General features: G+C 42.6%; 1 protein-coding gene across 4 annotated transcripts in view; it reads left to right on the top strand.

The window, feature by feature from the left end:
- The window catches only part of LOC122541951 (wings apart-like protein homolog), a 207,240-nt gene that overhangs the window by 92,319 nt on the left and 91,947 nt on the right, over window positions 1-22,974 (top strand). For all 4 annotated transcript variants that reach the window (XM_043679245.1, XM_043679244.1, XM_043679247.1 and 1 more), the window contains one exon: window positions 9,146-9,255. In XM_043679245.1, the coding sequence (XP_043535180.1) occupies window positions 9,146-9,255 (110 nt within the window). The remainder of the gene's footprint in view (window positions 1-9,145; window positions 9,256-22,974) is intronic.

Raw genomic sequence — 22,974 nt, 5'->3', positions numbered from 1 at the left:
TGACAGGGTTGTATGGAGTTGTCCTGAGAGCTGGGCACCTTGCTACGAACAATGATCTGTTTGAGGTTTGGCGGTTGTTTAAAGGCGAGTAGTGGAGGTATGGGGAAGGTCTTGGTGAGGTGCTCATCCTCGTTGATAATGTGTTGCAGGTCACGAAGAACATGGTGTAGTTTTTCAGCTCCTGGGAAATACTGAACAACAAAGGGTACCCTATCGGTTGCAGCACGTGTCTGTCTCCTGAGGAGGTCATTACGGTTCCTTGCTGTGGCACGTTGGAACTGGTGGTCGACATACACACAGACGCGCGCACACACTCACACACCCCCACACTCTCACATGCACCCCCTCACAGACTTAAGACACTCTACACTCACTGCATACGCACACTTTCTCGCACTCACAACCCCCAACCCAGACAGGCAAATCATAACCAAATTATGGTCAATATCGCCAAAGTGCTTACCTACCTCCAAATCTAACACCTGGCTGGGTTCATTGCCCTGTACCAAATCCAATGTGGTCCCGCCCCTTGGAAGCCATTCTGCACACATTAGACAAAAACTGAGTCATCTAAAGAACTCGAACTACAGTATTTCCAATCAACATTTGGATAGCTAAACCTCCATAACGACTACCCTGTTACTCTTGGTCCTATCCAGAATCATCTTTGCTATCCTTTCCTCTAAATCTCCGGAACTATTCGGAGATCTATAGAAAACTTCCATCAGGGTGATTTCTCCTTTCCTGTTGCTAACCTCAGACTATACTACCTCAGTAAGCAAGTCCACAAACGTCCTTTCTGCCACTGTAATACTGTCCTTGACTAACAATGCCACGCCACTCTATCTTTTACCATTTTCTCTGTTTTTACTGAGGCATCTAAATCCCAGAATCTACAACAGCCATTCCTGTCCCTGCTCTGTCCATGTCTCTGAAATGGCCACAACATCGAAGTCCCAGGTACCAACCCTTGATGCCAGTTCACCCACCTTATTCCGGATGCTCCTGACATTGAAGTAGACGCAATTTAAACCACCTTCCTACTGCTGGTGCACTCTTGCAACCTTGAAGCCTTATCAGTTAACTCACTACCCTCAACCCCTGGACAGTGGAACTGTAATTTAGGCAGGTATAGACCATCCTGTTTGTTGAAGTCCCACTGACCCCAAAATGAGCCACAATTATTCAGGTATCTGAAACCCTCCCTTCTGCACCACCACGTGTTCAACTCCTGTCTGTCTCTCCCTATTCCTCACCTCGTTAGCACGTGGTACAGGTAACAAACCAGCGATAACAACTATTTATTCTACCTCTAAGCTTCCACCCTAGTTCCCTGAATTTTTGCCTTAAATTCCCATCCCTGTTCCTACCTATGTGGACAATCAATTGGGGCTGTTCCTCCTCCTCAAGGATCCCCAAAACACAATCCAAGGCAATAACGGACCCTGGCACCTGGGAGGCAACGCACCAAACGTGTGTCTCTCTCGTTCCCACAGAACGTCCCATCTGTCCCCCTAACTATGGAGCCCCCAATGACTAATGCTCTGCTCCTCTTCCCACTTCCCCTTTAAGCAACAGGGACAGACTCAGTGCCAGAGGCCTGTACCCCATGGCTTACCCCTTATCCAAAACGGTATAATCCTTATTGAGGGGAACTGCCACAGGGATTCCCTGCCGGTTCGGTCTCTGCCCCCTGAAGGTAATCCATCTCCCTTTTGCTTGTAACTGAGGTGTGAGAATCACCTTGTACCACCTCCCAATAACACCCTCTGCCCACCCGAACAATCCCAAGTCCATCCAGCTGCAGCCCCAATTCCCTAGCGTGGATTTTGAGGAGCGAGAGCTTGGTGCGCTTCCCGCAGATGGAGGAAAAGAATCAGTTACAGGGAGAACAGTGTGACAGTTACAGGGAGAACAGTGTGACAGTTACAAGGGGAACAGAGTGACAGTTACAGGGCAGTGTGACAGTTATAGAGTAGTGTGACAGTTACAGGGAGAACAGTGTGACAGTTACATGGAGAACAGAGTGACAGTTACAGGGCAGTGTGACAGTTATAGAGTAGTGTGACAGTTACAGGGAGAACAGTGTGACAGTTACATGGAGAACAGTGTGACAGTTATAGAGTAGTGTGACAGTTACAGGGACCCACTTTCCTCTGAGCAACAGGGACAGATTCTGTGCCAGAGACCTGTACCCGATGACTTAACGCTGGTAAGTCATCCCCACCAACAAGATCTAAAATGATATTCTTGTTATTGAGGGGAACTGCCACAGGGGATTCCTGCACTATCTGTCAGTTTCCTTTCTGTCCCCTGACTGTAATACCCATCCTGAAGAAGGGCTTATGCCTGAAACGTCGATTCTCCTGTTCCTGGGTGCGGCCTGACCTGCGCTTTTCCAGCAACACATTTTCAGCTGTAATACCCATCCGTCTTTTTCTTGTACCCGAAGTGTGACTACCTCCCCGTAACCCATCTCTCTAACCCCATCTGCCTTCCGAATGATCTGAAGTTCATCCAACTTCAGCTCCAGTTCCCTAACGCGGATTTCAAGAAGCTTGAGTTGGGTGCACTTCCTGCGGATGAAGTCAACAGGGACAGTAGTGGTCACCTTTAGCTCCCACATTCTGCAGGAGGAACATTCCACTGCCCTAACCTCCCCTCCCACTATTCTAAATTCCCAAAGAGACTCTTGAAAAATAAAAAAAACTAGCTACCTTACCAATCTACTGCCCAGAACTAAAGTTTCAGGTAACACAACTGGCCAAATATATTACTTTACCTACTAAGCAGTCCCTGGTGCGCTCTCCCTATTCATGAGGTAAATTTTTAGTAAAGAGTTTTATATTCCTAGCAGCCTTCTGGTCGTCACTCTCTCTATTCCTGCTGCTAAACAAAAATGGAGGAAACATGGCCTTGATTCTGTCCTTAGACTATCTTTGCAAACTCTGGCCTTATCTATTGTCGCGCTCATCCATTTGATTTGATTTATTAATATAACATGTACTGAGATGTGGAAAGTGTTGTTTTGCATGCTCTGAAAGCAGGCCATATCAAAAAAGTGCATCAGATAACAGAGCAGAGTCCAGAATGTAGTGTTACAGCCACCGAAAAGGTGCAGAGAGAGAGAGATCCATCTTAATATTTGAGAGGTTTGTTCAAAAGTTTGCTAACAGCAGGGAAAAAGCTGTCCTTAAATCTCTTTGTGCGTGTATTCAAACGTTTTCCCCCTCTTCCATCAGGCAGCAGATATGAGAAGAGAACCAGGGTGGAAGGGGTCTTTGTTGTTCGTTTTTCCTGAGAAGTGGGAAGTATAGATGGAGTCATTGGATAGAAGGCTGGTTTGAATGATGAACCGATTCTCTGTAGTTTCTTGTGGACTTGGAAGAGCAGTTGCCATAGTCTTGCTATAATGCACCCGGATAGGATGGTTTATATGGTGCATCTATAAACATTGCTAAGTGTCTTTATGGATATGCTGAATTTTGTTAACTTCTGAGGAAGTAGAGGCTTTCTTGATCATTACATCCATGTTGGTAGGCAAGGACAGATTATTGGTTATCTTCCCTTCCAGGAAATTGATGCTCTTGATCACCTCCACCTCAGCTGACGCAGACAGGAGTGTACATTATACTCCTCTTCCTGAAGTTATTGATCAGCTCCTTTGTTTTGCTGTCATTGATGAAGAGACTGTCATGTTTAAACTAAGCTGCTCCGCACTCGATCTCTTTACTGTCCTCTGGTCATTTGAGATTCAGTCCGCAACTGTGGTGTTGTCAGCAAACCTGTAAATGGAGTAGGGGCACAATTTGACCACACTTCGAGTGTATAAGGAGTACAGTAGGCAGCTGAGTACAGAGCCTTGCAGGGCACTGGTGTTGAGGATTATTGTGAAGGAGACGTTGTGTATTTTTACTGATTGCAGTCTATGGGTCAGGAACTCAAGGATCCGGTTACAGAGTGGGGAGCTGACACTGAAGTTTGGAGAGGAGTTTGTTGAAGACAGAGCTGTAATCAAGTAGGAGCCTGGTAGGTATCCTTGTTACTCAAATGTTCCAGGGATGAGCACAGGGCCATGGGGATGGCGTCTGCCTTGGACCTGTTGCACCAATAGACAAATTGAAAAGGATCAAGGCAGTTTGGTCAGCTGGAATTGATGTGAGCCGAGACTAACCTCCCAAAGCATTTGCAATTATGGAGGTCAGAGCAAGTGGACAGTAGTTATTGAGGTGTGCTGCATGGTTTTTCTTTGGCACTAGGATGATAGTGGTCGTCTTGAAGCAGATGGGAATTTCAGATTGCAGTAAGGAAAGGTTAAAGATGTCAGCGAGTACTCCTGCCAGTTGGTCCACATGTGATCTGAGTGCACGGCCAGGAAATTCATCCTGCCAGGTGCTTTCCATGGCTTCACACTCTCGCATCTGAGGTAGTGTCCACAGGTACAGGTGCATCTGAGGCTATTGGGACAGGTAACATCGTTTCACAGACCTTCTGTTCAAAGAGCTCACTGGGTAGAGATGTATTATTGCCCGTGTCAGTTTGGCATCACTTTGTAGCTCATGACGTGGTGTAAGCCTTACCACAAACGGCAGGTGTCCACGTGATTAGTTTGGGGTTTTGAGCCATGGTATGGTATTTGGTATTGCCTTTTGGCATCTCAGATGGATTTACAAAGGTCACACCTGGATTTCCTGTGTAGGTTAGGGTCAGCTGACTTGAAAGTCTCAGACCTGGACTTCAGTAGGGAGTGAATCTCCCAGCTCATCCATGGTTGGCAGTTGGGAAAGATTTGGATTAACTTCTTTGGCACACAGTCTTTTACATACTAATGAAGTCTGTAATGGTTGTGACATACTCATTTAGGTTAGTGGCTGAATTCTTGAATATGGCACAATCCACTGACTCTAAGCAGCCATTTGCCAGTACTTGGCCCATATCCCTCTAAATCCTTCCTATTCTTATACCAATCCAGATGCCTTTCAAATGCTGTAATTGTACCAGCCTTCACCACTTCCTCTGGCAGCACATTCCATACACCCACCACCCTCTACATGAAAAAAATGACTCCTTTAGGTCCCTTTTAAATCTTCCCCTCTCACCGTAAATCTAAGCCCTCTAGTTCTGGACTCCTCCCCACCCCCCCACCACCTAATTTTGGTGTCATCTACAAATTTACCAATAATACCTCCTATGTTCACATCTAAATCATTTATGTGTATGATGTGAAGCAGTGGATCCTGCACAGATCCTTGTGGAACACCACTGGTCACAGGCCTCCAGTCTGAAAAGCAGCCTTCCACCACCCACTGTTTTCTACCTTTGAGGCAGTTCTGCATCCAAATGGCCAGTTCTCCCTGTATTCAATGTGATCTAACCTTGATAACCAGTCTATAATGAGGAACCTTGTCAAATGCCTTACTGAAGCCTATATAGATCACATCTGCCCTCCTCAATCCTCTGTTATTTCTTTCGAAAACTCAATCAAGTTCATGAGACATGATTTCCTACACACATTGACTATCCCTAATCAGTCCTTGCGTTTCCAAATACATGTAAATGCTGTAACTTGGGATTCCCTCCAACAACTTGCCCAACACTGATGTCAGGCTCACCGGTCCATTGTTCCCTGGCTTATATAAAAAAAACACACCTTTCTTAAATAGCACAACATTAGCCAATCTCCAGTCTTCTGGCACCTCATCTGTGGCTATCGATGATACAAATATCCTAGCAAGGAGCCCTGCAATTGCTTCCCTAGGTTCTCATAGAGTTTTAGGATGCACCTGATCAAGCGCTGGGGATTTATCCACTTTTATGCATTTTAAGACATCCAGCTTCTCCACCTCTGTAAAACGGGCATTTTTCAAGATGTCGCCATCTGTTTCCCCATGTTCTATATCTTCCATTTCCTCCGCAGTAAACACTGATGCAAAATACTTTAGTATCTTCCCCCATCTCCTCCCGTTCCACACTTAGGCTGCCTTGCTCCTCTTTGGGCCCTATTCTCATTACCCTTTTGTTCTTGATGTATTTATAAAATCTGTTTGAATGCTCCTTAACCTTATTTGTCATGTTGCAGTTGTATAAGACTCTGGTGCGGCCACATCTGGAGTATTATGTGCAGTTTTGGTCGCCATACTATGGGAAGGATGTGGAGGCACTGGAACGGGTGCAGAGGAGGTTTACCGGGATGTTGCCTGGTATGGTAGAAAGATCGTATGAGGAAAGGCTGAGGCACTTGGGGTTGTTTTCATTGGAGAAAAGAAGGTTTAGGGGTGACTTGATAGAGGTGTATAAGATGATTAGGGGTTTAGATAGGGTCGACCATGAGAACCTTTTTCCACGTATGGAATCAGCTATTACAAGGGGGCATAGCTTTAAATTAAGGAGTGGTAGGTATAGGACAGATATTAGAGGTAGGTTCTTTCCTCAGCGAGTCGTGAGTTCATGGAATGCCCTGCCAATAGCAGTGGTGGACTCTCCCTCATTATGGGCATTTAAGCGGGCATTGGATAGGCATATGGAGGATAGTGGGCTAGTGTAGGATAGGTGGGCTTGGATCGGCGCAACACCGAGGGCCGAAGGGCCTGTACTGCGCTATATTCTTCTATGTTCTATGTTCTATAAATACATTGTCGATTGTCAGGAAAACCCTTCTGGTTCACAAATATTCTCTAGGGAAGGCCTACATGGGGCTGCAGACCAAAACCAAAATGATTGACTCTTAAGTGCCCTCTGGGCTATTATAGATGGATCATCAATACTGATCATGTCAGTGGCAGTCACATCCCAAGACATTTTTTTTTTGAAAATATAACGAGTTCAGAGGTTTTCTGTTCAACCGCTACCCCCAGGATGTTGATAGTGGGGCATACAGTGATTTTGCCACTGATTTGATGGAAGGTATTCAGCCTAAAGTCCAGTTACTAGTGGTGTGCCACAAGGATCTGTTTTGGGACCACTGCTGTTTGTCATTTTTATAACTGATGTAGACGCAGGCATAGGTAGATGGATAAGTAAATTTGCAGATGATGCTAAAGTCGGTGGAGTAATGGACAGATTGGAAGAATGTTACAGGTTGCAGGGCGACTTGGATAAACTGCAGAATTGGGCTGAGTGGTGGCAAATGGAGTTCAATGCAGCTAAATGTGTGGTGATGCACTTTGAGAAGAATAACAGGAAGACCGAGTACTGCATCAATTGAAAAATTCTTGATAGTGTGGATGTGCAGAGGGATCTTGGAGTCCATGTCCAAACATACCTGAAAGTTGCCACCCAGATTGATAGTGCTGTTACGAAGGCATACGGTTTGTTAGGTTTCATTGATAGAGGGATTGAGTTCTCGAGCCGTAATATCATGCTGCAACAAAACAGAATGCTAGTGCGGCTGCACTTGGAATATTGTGTACTGTTCTGTTCGCCATTTTTCGGGAAGGATGCAGAAGCATTGGAAAATGTGCAGAGGAGATTTACCAGGATGTTGCCTGGTCTGGAGGGAAGGTCTGATGAGGAACAGCTGATCAGGGGTGGGTTCTTTACCCAGAGAGTGGTGGGGGCATGGAATGTGCTGGCCGTGGGAGTGGTAGAGTCGGAATCATTGGCGACCTTTAAGCGGCATTTGGATAGGTACATGGATGGGTACTTAATCTAGGTTAGAAGTTCGGCACAACATCGTGGGCCGAAGGGCCTGTTCTGTGCTGTATTGTTCTATGTTCTATGAAGGGCCTGTACTGCGCTGTATTCTTCTATGTTCTATCCCATATCCCCTTTCGGCCCTGTTGATTTCTCTCTTGGGTATACTCCGACTGCCTTTATACTCTTCTAAGAATTCACTCAATGTCTAGTGTCTTTTCCTGACGTATGCTTTCTTCTTTTTCTTGACCAAAACCTTAATTTGTTTTAGTCATCCAGCATCTCCTACACCTACCAGCCTTACCTTTGACCCTAAAAGGAACGTCCTGTCTCTGGACTCTCGTTATGTCATTTTTGAAGAGATTCACCCACTCCAAGCAGTCCCTTTAGAAGATCTTTCATTGCCTCAGACCAACACTGAACTACTTTATGTACAGGGTCCTCAAGCTTCAATTTCTGCTGAGACTGAAACTGCGGGGTTTCAGGTTCTCCCTCCCCAGCAAACAGCAAGCCAATGTAAACAAGCTGGATGACCTCAAAGTTATACACAACTTCAAAAGGGAGTTGAGAGACTGTTGCGTGCTTTGTTCCACAGAGATGTGGCTCATTCCTGGTACACCTGACTGTGCCTTACATCCTGAGATGTAATGGACTGGTCAGCATCAACTGGTAAGGGATGGTGGGTTCTGCTTCCTGATCGCTGCCACCTGGTGCTCAGATGTGGTGACCTTGGCGAGTAATTGCTCCCCTTACCTAGAATAATATAGTTATATACTCTCACACTGTCATTCTTCAATTATTTTATTATTCTTGCTGCCTTGCTTTCTTACATTTGCATTTTTCTTTTTGTACTTTCCTTGTCTTCCTTCACGTGATCCCTTGCCTCACTATTCAGTTTGAAGTCCTCTCCATCCCTCCTATCTAGTAGAATTTGCAACCATTTACATTGGTCTGGATATTAAAGAATAACTTTAACGCTGGTGATGTAGTGGTGTATTTGAGACATGAGAGGTCTGACATGGGATATGCAAGATACAGGTTGGTTGGCAGGGTGGTATCTTCTCTGCATTTGTGCAGGACTTGTGAAAAGGTGTGGGGTGTGGTTTCGGATTCCAAGAGTGGAACTGCTGCATAACAACCAATCGAGAACATATCGGTTGTAGCACCCCAATATAAACTGTTGTAAACTTTCAAAAATTTATTTTGTAAAACTACTCATTTATTTCTTATTCCACTGCTTCAGTATTTTACTGATGTACTTGATTTGAATTCTTTCTTGAATACTGCACATGAAGTAGTGGTCCTGATTAAAGCGAAGTTGTTTTGGCTAGTCAGTAACAAATACTTGTAATCACTGACTGTACCTGAGGATCTACAGTTCTCTGACTGCATGATGTTGTTTAAAAAATTGGATTGTGTAGACTGTGATACCAAGCAGTTTTTAAAAATTCTGTTGTGAATAAGACTGTTTGAATGTGTATAGCATGTTTACAGGTGACTTGCACTCTTTCAGATTTGCTGGAATTCAGTGATGAGTCAAATTCCGATGCTGGTAGGAAACCAATGAATAGACAGGAAAAAGCCAAGGAAAATACCAGGAAAATCTTCCATGGGCCTAAACGGGTAAGACCTCCAGGCTTCTGAAAAACTGTCAAAAGGTGACCTGTGCTTCTCCATGCTCTGTTAGTTTTGAGTGTTTTATTTATATGGAGTGTTCAAGCTTTGTTTCACTTGGCTACCCAGGTATGTGTTGTGGAGACTTGAAGACTATGTATAAGTTTTCAGTTTTTTTTTTCCATTTCTCTGCATGTGTCTTCAATTATAAATAATCTAATGTGTGTAAAGGTTGTGTAAAGCCATCAGTGTAAAGGTATCAAACTTGATGCAGGGATCATTTGAATTGATTCAGGAGACAAAGGTGACATGACCCTGCAAAAACGACAAATCAGTAAGATTTGTGAACCAGCAATAAAATTATACTTGGCGTATGGGAACCATGCTTCTATTTTGCTAATATTCTGGCCATTGCTGTGTTCCTTTACGTGCTGAGTCTGAATAGTGCACGTAGTGACCCTGTCCCATCAGCGATCCCTGCCTCTGATATGCAAAATAAAATGTTGTGTTGACAGAGGACTTTTTTTTTGCAGTTCCTTGCTGTGTTTTTAAATCCTGAATTGTTTGTTGCTTGCTCATCAGTCAGTTCCTGGCTAGTGTTTTTTGGTGACCTTCCTTCATAGTGCCGGCATTGCTATGTGATGGAATCTGTGCTGAAGCAAGGGAAGGCAGAGAGATTCAGAAGCAACTGGTTTCTTGAGACCTGTAGTGATGACCTTAATGAAATTGGCAACTGGAGGGATTGGCAGAGAACCCAGCTGCTGCTCTAGTGTGTGTTGGTCATGTGAATAGTTTTGACTTCAGACTGTGGCACATTATTTCAACACTGCCTCAATAAAGGCCTCTGTGATCCTGCCAAGATATTTGTGCTGGTTTGCAAACAAGCTGCCTGATGGTGTCAGAGTGGATTAGCCTTCATTGTTCCAAGGCAGAATCTGAGACTTTACCAGCTATAGTGGAGAATGCAGTTGTTTGGATGCAGTAAAGAATAATTATTAAATATTTTCCACTTAAGAGTGAGCCTTCACAGTAATGATTTTGCCCACTTGAAAGCTTGCCTTGAATTATTAACTTGTCCGTGCTTTCAGTATGTCAGGTTTCCGGAATTCTTGGAAAAGTGATTGAGTGGCAAATGTTTTTGGAGTTGGATTAGGTTGGCAAGAAGATTTGTTCAAATACTAAGTTGTGGAATTGAATTTAATATATTGTAATCTGTGGACCATAAAAGGTTCTGATTAAGAGCAATCTTGTAATATTGATGTCATTTGAGGTGGAACCTGTCATTGTCTGCAGTCTGGGCAACACGGTGGCTCAGTGGTTAGCACTGGGTTCAATTCCAGACTTGGGCAACTGTCTGTGTGGAGTTTGCACATTCTCTCCGTGTCTGTGTGAGTTTCCTCCAGGTGGTCCAGTTTACTGCCCCAGTCCAAAGATATTCAGATTAGGTAAATTGGCCATGCTAAATTGCCTACAGTGTTCATGATTGTAAAGGCTAGGTGCATTAATAAATTCATTTATTAATTTAGTAATTTTATTAATAAATCTGGGTGGGATACTGTTTGGAGGATCGGTGTGGACTTGTTGGGCCAAAATGGCCTGTTTCCACACTGTAGGGATTCTATGATTTAACATTTGTAGTCTTGCAATGACCTGAGGGCAACAAGTGACAGACTCCCAGTATTGCCTTAGGACTACCACCCACATCAGAGGAACAATTATAATTTAAACTCCTGAGTGGATTTGAAGCAAAATAACAGTTTCTGTTGAGAGGAGAGTTTGTACTCAGTAAAATTGACTATGCCATTGAGGGGGTGTAATGTACATATTTGGAGCCTAATGAATGAAGTACTCTGAATATTTCTTTATTCTGAAATGCAATTACATAATAGTGTGGAATATTAGTATGGAGAAATACTTCATTTTTGAGCAAGCATCATAATCTCCAAATCCAGATGGGGAGATAGAATTGATAACGGGGTGCACTTAGTCACTGCAAGCATCTAGTGGTAGCTTTGAGTTGGTACTTGCCAAGTGCCACTTCATAGTTAAATGTACAAAGTCTGTTAGTAAATGTAATATTAAATGCATAGTAGAATGTAGAAACGTCCTTTTAAAATGCATTAATAATTGAATACCCTGAATAATTCTGGCTCCTGTTACTAGGGCAATTCAGTGCTGAACAGCAGTTCTCCCTGGGGCTGGAGGCCAATAGGCCCTTATGAAGAGAAAGCTATGTTATACCACAACAAAGAGGAAATATTTGAAGTATGTATGTGCACCACATGATTCGATGGTGCATCATAAGTAAAGCTATTATCCCAACAATTGAAATTACTGGAATATGTGGCCCTGAGCATGGATCCTCAATCTTTTGTCACTGCAAGTTCAATGAAAAATGAAATATTTGAAGAAAGGGAATGGAGAGAACTGGGAGCTACACTGGGATTCCAAACACTGTGGTAATGTGCACTTTCTTGTAATTGAATTGATATATCCGTACAGCAACCTAACCCCTAGTGGGAAGGAAGAAAGATTGAAAGAATATCCAGGACCATGTTTTTCACATTTATGTGACTGGCAATGATATCACAATGAGGGATTACCTGCCGCAAGGATGTGGTTACAGTTCTGGGATGCCAAGGACAAATGAAAAGTGTATTTTTCCTGGACTGTTTGAGAATAATTATAGTAAATACAGGAAAAAATTTATTTGGGTTCAGCAGTGTTTGGTTTTAAGGCTTGACGCATTTGTTCTACAGTAGGCTTCAGTATTTGAGAAAGTAGAGAGGGATTAATGGTAGTTGCAAGACTGATTCACGGGGCATTAGAAAATATTACTGCTGAGAAGAAAACTGAGATTTAGAAGGGTCCCACTATGGGGTGCTTTTGGGCAAGCAGGCTGCATTAATTGCATGTTATTTATGTGCAGTTGATATACGTTAACTGGGATTTTGTTTGGAGATGCTTATTGAAACTGTGGTTGAATTAGAAGATATATGCGTGTAATGATTCACTCTGTAAACTTAGATAATGTGGTTTGACTCAAGCACTATTATTCATCTTCTGACTGTCCAGAAAGGAACATTTAGATCCCCTTAGTAAACTGGATGAGCACCTTGGATTTGAACACATTCACTTATATCTATCAGCAACTTGAAAATGGAGGTCCTTTTTTTTGGCTGAAAATATTTGTCAATCCACTTGCTTTGCACAAACTCCAATATTGTGATGAAGTCCTGACGAAGGATTCTGCCTGAAACATTGACTGTCCTGCTCCTCTGCTGCTTGACCTGCTGTGCTTTTTCCAGCTTCACATTTTATTGACACTGACTTTCCAGCATCTGCAGTCCTCACTATCTTCAAACTCTAACATTGCCCATCAAAGGAATGATGTGACAATTGGCATTAATGGAGCGCATAAACTAGCAAAACTTTGTAAACGTACATTGTCTGCCCACAGTCTTCCCTGTGGCTAACTACCTGCAACAGCAGGGCTTCAACTACCAGCCAAAGTATTTGATTATGAAGCTGCTGTGGAGCTCAGATTTATTTTTGAGAGTTACATAATAGGTCATAAAGAATACTTGGAATATTGTATACAGTTCCGTTCGCCATATTTCGGGAAGGATGTGAAAGCATTGGAAAAGGTGCAGAGGAGATTTACGAGGATGTTGTCTGGTCTGGAGGGAAGATCTTTTGAGGAAAGACTGAGACTTGGGTCTGTTCTCATTGGAAAGAAGGAGGCTAAGAGGGGATTTGATAGAGACATACAAGATGATCACAGGATTAGATAGGGTAGACAGTGAAAGTCTTTTTCCTAGGATGATGACGTCAGCTTGTACGAGGGGGCATAACTACAAATTGAGGGGTGATTTAAGACAGAGTGGTAAGGGTGTGGAGTGCCCTACCTGCCAATGTAATTAACTCAGCCACATCAGGGAGATTTAAACAATCCTTGGTTATGCGCATGGATGATTGATGATGGGATAGTGTAGTGGGACGAGCTGAGAATAGTTCACAGGTCCGCGCAACATCGAGGGCTGAAGGGCCTGTTCTGCGCTGTATTGTTCTATGTTCTACGTTCTACGTTCTATGTTCTATGTCCTATGTTCAAAGACATTTACCATCTGCTCTGAAATGCACATTTAATCACTAAATGATACCTGTCATTAATTTAGTGTGCAGGAGGGTAGAGTTGAGGTAGAAGACTAGCTCAGGTCTTATTGTATGGCAGAGTGTCAATAGTTTATCCATTGCTTAATCCTGTTGTTGGTGTGTCCTTAATAAGCCTTATTATCCTTCCATTGTAAAACAATTGTTTTGTTTTCAGAAGTAAAGCTGAAAGAACATATGCAGCTCTTATCAAAAACAAAATAAAATTAGATAACTGGCAGTTCTGTAATTCTTGATATGGTCGATGGAAAATGTTCCCAGTTCTAGTGCTCATGAGAGACTTACTGCATTGACGTTACCCTCCTATACCCGCTGTATGTTTTGTTGTGGAGTTTCTTACATCGTTCTTGCATACCATTCTCTTCCTGATTTTCCATGGTTAGACGCCTCAGTTCATGATAATATTGTGCAGCATGCTTTAACGTTTATTCACTGAATTAATCACTTCAGAAGTTGGCAAGTACTATTTAAAAGTTTGAAAGGCCATTAACTCATTGAGAGGGAGAAATTTTCCTTAATTGTTGGTCTGACCAACATCCTACTTTCTCACATATCTTACACAGCTTGCCTTCTCAAAGTTTATGCGAAGATTTGTAGCTCGGGTGCTCATTGTTGTGGTTCTGTTCGCCGAGCTGGAAGCTTTGTTGCAAACGTTTCGTCCCCTGGCTAGGCGACATCATCAGTGCTTGGGAGCCTCCTGCGAAGCGCTTCTTTGATGTTTCCTCCGGTGTTTATAGTGGTCTGTCCCTGCCGCTTCCGGTTGTCAGTTTCAGCTGTCCGCTGTAGTGGTTGGTATATTGGGTCCAGGTCGATGTGTTTGTTGATGGAGTTTGTGGATGAATGCCATGCCTCTAGGAGTTCCCTGGCTGTGCTCTGTCTGGCTTGCCCTATGATAGTAGTGTTGTCCCAGTCGAATTCATGTTGCTTGTTGTCTGCGTGTGTGGCTACTAAGGATAGCTGGTCGTGTCGTTTCGTGGCTAGTTGATGTTCATGTATGCGGATTGTTAGCTGTCTTCCTGTTTGTTCTATATAGAGTTTTGTGCAGTCCTTGCATGGTATTTTGTACACTACATTACATTAGTTTTGCTCATGTTGGGTATCGGGTCCTTCGTTCTGGTGAGTTGTTGTCTGAGCGTGGCTGTTGGTTTGTGTGCCGTTATGAGTCCTAGGGGTCGCACACGCAGACAACAAGCAACATGAATTCGACTGGGACAACACTACTATCATAGGGCAAGCCAGACAGAGAACAGCCAGGGAATTCCTAGAGGCATGGCATTCATCCACAAACTCCATCAACAAACACATCGATCTGGACCCAATATACCAACCACTACAGCGGACAGCTGAAACTGACGACCGGAAGCGGCAGGGACAGACCACTATAAACACCGGAGGAAACATCAAAGAAGCGCTAAGTGATCCTATCACTCTCATAAGGGGAAACCACGTTTCTCATCTACCCTGTCAAGTCAGCTAAGAACCTTGTATGTTTCAATAAGGTTGCGTTTTATTAGAGTAATAGAGCTGTGCAGCATGGAAACAGACCCTTTGGTCTAACGTGTCCATGCCGACCAGATATCCTAGCCTAATCTAGTCCCATTTGTCAACACTTGGCCCATATCCCTCTATACCCTTCCTATTCGTATGCCCACTCAGATGTCTTTTAAATGCTGTAATTGTACCAGCGTCCGTGACTTCCTCTGGCAGCTCATTCCATACATGTACAACCCTGTGTTTAAAAGGTTGCCTCTTAGGTCCCCTTTATATCTTTTCCCCCCTCACCTAAACCTATGCCCAGTAGTTCTGGACTCATTCACCCTGGGGAAAAGACCTTGTCTATTTATCCTATCTATGCCCCTCATGATTTTATAAACCTCTATAGGGTCACCCCTCAGCCTACAGCGCTCCAGGGAAAACAACCCCAGTCTATTCAACCTCTCCCTATAGCTCAAATCCTCCAACCCTGGCAACATCCTTGTAAATCTTCTCTGAACCCTTTTCAAGATTCACAAAATCTTGCCAATAGGAAGGAGACCAGAATTGTGTACACTATATTCCAAATGTAGCATAACCAATATCCTGTACAGCTGCAACATGACCTCCCAACTCCTGTACTCAGTGCTCTGACCCACAAAGGAAAATGTTTCAAACGCCGTCTTCACTCTCAAGGAACTATGAACCTGCACTCCAAGATCTCTGTTCAGCAACACTCCCCGTAACTTTACCATTAAGTGTATAAGTCCTTCTCTGATTTGCTTTTCCAAAATGCAGCACTTTGCGTTTATCGAAATTAAATTCCATCTGCCACTCCTTAGTTCATTGGCCCATCTGATCGAGCTCGTTGTAATCTGAGATAACCTTCTTCATTGTCCACTACACCTCTAATTTTGGTGTCATCTGCAGACTTACTAACTATACCTCCTATGCTCACATCCAAATCATTTATATAAATGATGAAAAGTAGTGGACCTAGCACCAATCTTTGTGGCACTCCACTGGTCACCGATTTCCAGTCTGAAAAGCAATGCTACACCACCACCCTTTGTCTTTGTCTTGGAGCAGTTCTGTATCCAAATGGCTAGTTCTCCTTGTATTCCATGAGATCTAGCCTTGTTAACCAGTCTCCCAAGAGGAACCTTCCAGACACCTTACTGAAGTCCATACAGATCACGTCTACTGCTCTACTCTCATCAATTCTCTGTTCCTACTTCAAAGGACTCGAATCAAATTCGTGAATGTGATTTCCTACGCACAAAGCCATGCAGACTATCCCTAATCTGTCCTTACCTTTCCGAATACATGTAAATCCTATCCCTCAGGATTCCCTCCAGCAACTTGCCCACCACCAATGTCAGACCCAGTCTACAGTTCCCTGGTTTTTCCTGACCACTTTTTGTAAATGGTGGCACCACATTAGCCAACCTCCAGTCTTCCAGCACCTCACGTGTGACTAACAGTGATATAAATACCTCAGCAAGGGACCCAGCAATCACTTCTGTAGCTTCCCACAGAGTTCTAGGGTACACCTGATCAGATCCTGGGGGTTTATCCACTTGTATGCATTTCAAGACATCCAGCACCACTGCCTGTGTAGTATGGACATTTCTCATGATGTCACCATCTATTTCCCCATATTCTGTATCTTCCACGTCCTCACAGTAAACACTGATGCAAAATACTTGTTTAATATCTCCTCCATCTGTCTTGCTGAGCTTTGAGAGGCCCTGTTCTCTTCCTTGTTATCCTTCTGTCCTTAATGTATTTATAAAATCCCTTTGGATTCTCCTTAATTCTATTTGCCAAAGCTATCTCATGTCCCCTTTTTGCCCTCCTGTATCCCTCTTAAGTATACTCCTATTGCTTTTATACTCTTTTAAGGATTCACTCGATCTCTTGTTATGAACATATGCGTGTACTGTACCTTTTAAGAGTTAAAAGCAGCAGAACTACCTGACAGAACCAAGTGTTCTGAAAAGAAATAAATGTAACATTTGGTTGAACAACGCGATTAGCTGGGTGCCTAGAAATGACACAACAGATTCGAATTAGGCCAATCAATTTAAATTATACCCTAAAATTCCATCCAGTTTGAATTGGGTATATCGATAATCTTAAAAGCCGATGACACAATGTGATGCTTTGAGGGTATAACACCGGGGAAAACTGAACAGTTGAGAGGAGAATGCCAAGCCAACAACATCTGCACACTGACCAGAAAACAGCTCTCTTAAAAGATATTTATCGATCAGTTATCTATGAAGCAGAAATCCCTAAGTAGAATAATAAGAAGAAAAGAAGACCAGAACTCCGAGGACAAAAGCTGTCTGGTTTTGAGATAAGTTTTTTTGTTTTTGTGAATTGTAATTGGGAGTTTATCGGACAAGTATCGTAGAAGGGAAGGTAACAGATAGGTGAGAGTAAGGGATTGTAAATAGTTGTTAGTTCATTATTCTCGCTTATACTTTAAGAAATAAAATTAAGTTTTCCTTTAAAAAGTTCTTGGCCTTTCACAGGTTACTGCATAGGATAAACCTTTTCTGTGTTGCTGGTTTTAAATTAAGCAGGAGAGTTTACCCTGTGTTGTAACACTAATAACTGGGAAAACCAATAAAGAGCATTTGGAGAACATGAACATTGTCCTTAAATGTTTCTCCCAAGTAGGCATGTGCCCTCGAAGGGAAAAATGTGTGTTCCAGGTGTTACGATATGGGATAAACTCTCCTGTTCAATTTAAAACCAGCAACATAGAAAAGATTTATATCATGCAGTAATCTATAAAAATACGAGTGGCCAAGAACTATGAAAAGTAAAAATTAATAACTTTATTTCTTAAAGCATAACAGAGAATAATTAACTAACCACTATTTACAATTTCTTTCTCTAACCGTCCCTTCTATAATACTAGTCTAACAAAACCCCCAATTAAGGTTTACAAAACAACACTTCTTATCTCAAAAACAGGCTGCTGTAGGTTCTTGCCTTCGTCAGTCACCTGCCCTGCCTTATTTCTCAACAGTAGGTCAAGTTTTGCACCTTCTCTAGTAGGTACATCTACATGCTGAATCAGAGAATTTTCTTGTACACACTTAAATTCCTCTCCATCTAAACCGTTAACACTATGGCAGTCCCAGTCAATGTTTGGAAAGTTAAAATCCCCTACCATAACCACCCTATTATTCTTACAGATATCTGAAATCTCCTTACAAATTTCTCAATTTTCTGCTGACTATTAGGCGGGGGGTCTATAATACAGTCCAATAAGGTGATCATCCTTTTCTTACTTTTCAGTTCCTCCCACATACCTTCCCTGGATGTATTACCAAGAATATCCTCCCTAAGTACAACTGTAATGCTATCCCTTATCAAAAATGCCACTCACCCTCCTCTCTTGCCACTCCCCTTCTACCCTTCCTATAGCATTTGTGTACTGGAACAATAAGCTTCCAATCTTGTCCATCCCTGAGACACTTATCCCAGTCCCATGTTCCTAACCATGTCCTGAGTTCATCTGCCTTCCCTGTGAGGCCTCTTGCATTGAAGTAAAGACGGTTTAATTTAGCAGTCCGAAGTGCTTTCTGCTTTGTTCCTGCCTGCCTTGACTGTTTGACTCCTTTTCCAAGATGTATCAGTCTCAGTCATTTCCTTCTACCCTATTTCCTTGGGTCCCACCAACTCTCTTCTCCACTCTTTCCCCCCCCCCCCCCCCCCCACCACCACCACCAAAACCAACACCACCTTGCTAGTTTAAATCGTCCCGAGCAGCTGAAGCAAATCTCCCTGCTAGTATATTAGTCCTCTTCCAATTAGTCCATCCTTCTTGTACAGGTCGCATCCACCCCGGGAGAGATTCCAATGATCCAAAAATGTCAACTCTTCTCCCCTGCACTAGCTTCTCAGCCACACATTCATCTGCTCTATCCTCCTATTACTACCCTTACTAGCTCATAGCATCAGGAGTAATTGAGATATTGCTATCCTTGAGGACCTCCTTTTTAAATTCCTGCCTAAGTTTCTATATTCTCCCTTCAGAGTCTCATCCTTTTCTCTTCCTATATTGTTGGTTCCAATGTGTACAATGACCACCTGCTGGTCCCTCTCCCCTTTGAGAACGCTCTGCACCATCTCTGTGGAATCCTTGATCCTGGCACCAGGGAGGCAATACACCATTCCGATTTTTCGCTGCTGGCTGTAGGAATGTCTGTCTGTGCCTTTGATTATGATAGGGGACTCTCTAATCAATCGCTTGGAACCTGATGTACCCCTCATTACATTAGAGGGGTACATTGCATTGATACCAGAAACTTGGCTGTTCATGCTACGTTCTCCAAGAGTCCATCCCTCCCACCAACATTTTCCAAAACATCAGACTTGTTTGAAATGGGAATAGCCACAGAAGACTCCTGCACAACCTGCCTACCTCTCCCACCTTTCTGGAGTTAACACATCTACCTAATTGTATCTGTGGCTTTTCTCCTTTTGTATAACTGCCATCCATCACATCCCCTAGCTCTTGTAAATTCCTTATTGCCTCTAACTGCCACTCCAACTGATCCATGCAATATGATAGAATTCGCAACCAAAGACACTTCCTGCAGACATCATCTTCAGGAACATGAAAACTCTTCGTAAAGTCCCACATCCGACAGGAAGAGCATATCACTCTACGAAAGGCCATCTTTGCTCCTTCACAATATGCAGACCCAGAAAATAGCACTGTAATTCTGCTCTAAAAAACAATGTTCCAGGCTAACTTGGTACTTACGATTTATATTTTTAAAATTTAATCAAGAGACAGATTTCAATAAAACATCATCAAGAAAGAACTCACTCTACTCACTACTGTAGACTTACAGCAAGGTTACACTTAACAATTATACACCTATCTGTTCCTGTGCTGAGTTCTCCCACACAGGTTCCTCTAAGTTCAGCTGTCAATTTCACTGTTTATTTTTTCCGAGACACACTCCGATGTCCAGAGATACATGAACCAAACAGCAAATGGGTGCAAGCCCAGTCTGCTCGGCCTATCTTCATAAGTCCGTGTCTCCATACCTGGTATTAGCCTCATGAGCCTTCTCTGGATTGTCTGCAATGCCATGATATCTTTTCTTAGATAAGGGCCCCAAAACTCTTTACTGTATTCTACCTGGATCTGATAGGTGCTTTGTATAATTCTAGCAAAAACCTCCTTTCCCTTGGAAACAAAGGCCAGGATTTAATTTGCCTTTTGTATTACCTGCTGAACTTGGAAACTGACCTTTTGTGGTTCATGAGCAAGAAATCCCAAATTCCTCTGTTCCGTAGCATGCTGCAGTCTTTATCCTTTATCCTTTTCAATAATCCGCTCCTATATTCTTTCTGCTGAAACGCATATCTTAACATTTGCCCATTTATATTCCATCTACCATGTTTTTGCCCACTTGCCAGATCTGTCTACATCCCTCTGCAGATTCCTTTGTGTCATCCTCACTACTTGCCTTCCCACCTATTTTTGTGTCATCTCAAACTTTGCATTCAATTTCCTCATCCAGGTCATTAGTATGTATTGTAAACAATTGTGGCCCCAGTACTGATCCTTGCAGCATTCGTCTAGTTACAGATTGCCATTCTGAGAATGTTCCCCAATTCCCAACTGTATTCTACTCCTGCTGAGATACTACGTCCAGCACTGTAGGCTCATATCTGAATAGCCTAATATGTGGTATCTTATCAAATGGCTTCTGAACATTCATATCTATTATACTGCCTCCCCTTTATCTTCACTCTTTGTTTCCTCCTCAAAGAATTCAAATAAATTTGTCAAGCATGATTTCCCCTTCATGAAGCCCTGCTGACTCTGCTTTTATTACTTTAAGTATTTCTAACGCTCTGCTATTACGTACTTTATAACAGACTCTGATAGTTTTTGAAGAACAGAAGTTAAGCTAACTGGCCTAAAATTACCCTTTTATTTTTGGCTCCTTCCCTGGGACTTTCCCATAATCTAAGGATTCCTGGAAAATTACTACCAGTGCACCTGTGTAGCTACTTTGTTTAATTTCCTAGGATGCACTCCACATCAGGTCTGTGGGACTTATCAGTCTTTAGCCCCAGTTGTTTCCCTCCCAGTTTTTCTGTGGTGATAATTACTGTTTTTCTATACTTTCCTTTGGTCTTGATTATTTAGTAATTTTGGAATGTTATGTACACCTTTGGTGAAGACGCATGTAAAGTATTTCTTCAATTCTCTGCTATTTCCTGGTTCCCCATTATTGTTATTTTCCCAGCCTTGTTCTGTAAGGGGCTAATGTTCACTTTGGTTTCTCTGTTCCTTTTTTTAAAACTTATTAAGACTGAGAGCAAGAGATTGCTTACAGGTTTACCCTCAAAGCTTATTTTCTCCCTCGTTTTGGTCATCTTTTGGCTTTTGAAACTTTTCTAATTCTCTGGCTTAACATTAATCTTTGCCCGATTGTGTGTTTTTTTCTTTCAATTTGATGCTATCCTTCCCTGGTTAACTATGGTCAGCCTAAGCCATTTCTCGAACCCTCCTTCCTCAATGGGACACATCTTTGCTGCAAGCCATGAACTCTCTTTATGTATCTGTCACTGCTCCTCAACTATCAAGGTTCCTTTTAATTCCTTATTTTTCTCATGAAGAATATGGCATAATAGTCTGCTGTTTGAGGCTTGATGACCAATACAGAAAAAAATTGGAAGGATAAGAGTGGTTCTTTAATCAACCCTGACTTTTCATCAACCTGCCTGGCTTCAAGGGAGACTTTTGGGGCACTGGAAACCGTGTAACTTGAGAAGGGATTAAAGTCTTCCCCATCTGAGCAACTTCCATATCCCCAAATTTTACCCCAGGGTCTCAAAATTTGAGGCATTACCTTGAGGCACCAGGAAACTGTTCAGAAAGCACTCTGTACTTTAGTAAGTCACCATATTCAAGTATTAGACAGTTAGTCATTCTTTAAAGGCAAGTCTCCTCTTCCCTTCAATAAGATTCTTTCGTATTTTGTTGGAAGTCTTGCTGCTTAACCATTACTTATGGTGAAGTTTTAACTGAATTACTAGCAATGTTTCACAGTTGATCCTGAACCTCTTTACGTAAGACATGTTAAACTTTGAAATGCTAACCAGTAATGCTGCTTAGCATGCAGTCATTGTCAAGACAGTAGGGCGAAGGGTGAATTCTTAATATGTATGTATTGATCACCCATGTTCGGAAAACATCCAGAATTCCAAGTGGTACATATTGGGTTGTAAAGCTTATTTTAAGTTGTGTTGTATTTTTGTACAAGGTTAAAGAGAGATTTAAGGGAACAGAAATGCTTATGGAAGATGCATTTCCCTTCATCTTGATCATAACCATAAAAGTTAAACAATTTGAGATGAATTATAAACATTTAATTCCATTGACACTGTATCAGTTTGCAATATTCTCTTGGATATATGGAATTTACTAAGTTCATGGTGTCTCAGAAAGACCCATAGAACTGCAGAGTTTACAACTTCTGGAGCATGACAAATTTCAATTATTCACCTTTCCAATGCAACAGGCCATTTAGCCCATGTCAGTAGTAGCTGTTTGCTTGAACAGTGAGTTAAATGATTGTCTTGCTTCTCCACTCCATGACCAGCATTTTACTCTGCTTCAAATGATTATGCCTTTTTTTCTGGATTTAAAGTTGTCACAAACTTGGCAGATAGTAAAAAGGGAAAACCAACTAGCTAAGTTCTGATACCATCCTTTGTCTCTTGTGGTCAGTGGATAGATTAAAACTAATTTACGCTACAGGGGAAACCTTGATTATCTGAACGAGTTGGGAGAGCACTACTTCGTTCAGATAATTGATTATTTGGTAAATTGATTTAAGTGCCTTTCCTCTGGGGCTCGGAGTTTTGAAAGTCTGCTCTCAGTTCAGGAGACTGCAGCAGCACACAGTTTACGAGCCCTGTCCCATACTGCCCCGCCCCCAACCCATCCAACACCGCCCCCCTGCCCCCAACCCATTCAACACTGCCCACCCTGCCCTCAACACCGCTCCACTGCCCACAACCCCGTGCAAT

Source organism: Chiloscyllium plagiosum, chromosome 38, assembly GCF_004010195.1.
Source record: "Chiloscyllium plagiosum isolate BGI_BamShark_2017 chromosome 38, ASM401019v2, whole genome shotgun sequence".
Classification (NCBI taxonomy): domain Eukaryota; kingdom Metazoa; phylum Chordata; class Chondrichthyes; order Orectolobiformes; family Hemiscylliidae; genus Chiloscyllium; species Chiloscyllium plagiosum.
Note: the sequence above shows the minus strand (reverse complement) of the source record. Positions and strands in the feature narration are given on the sequence as shown.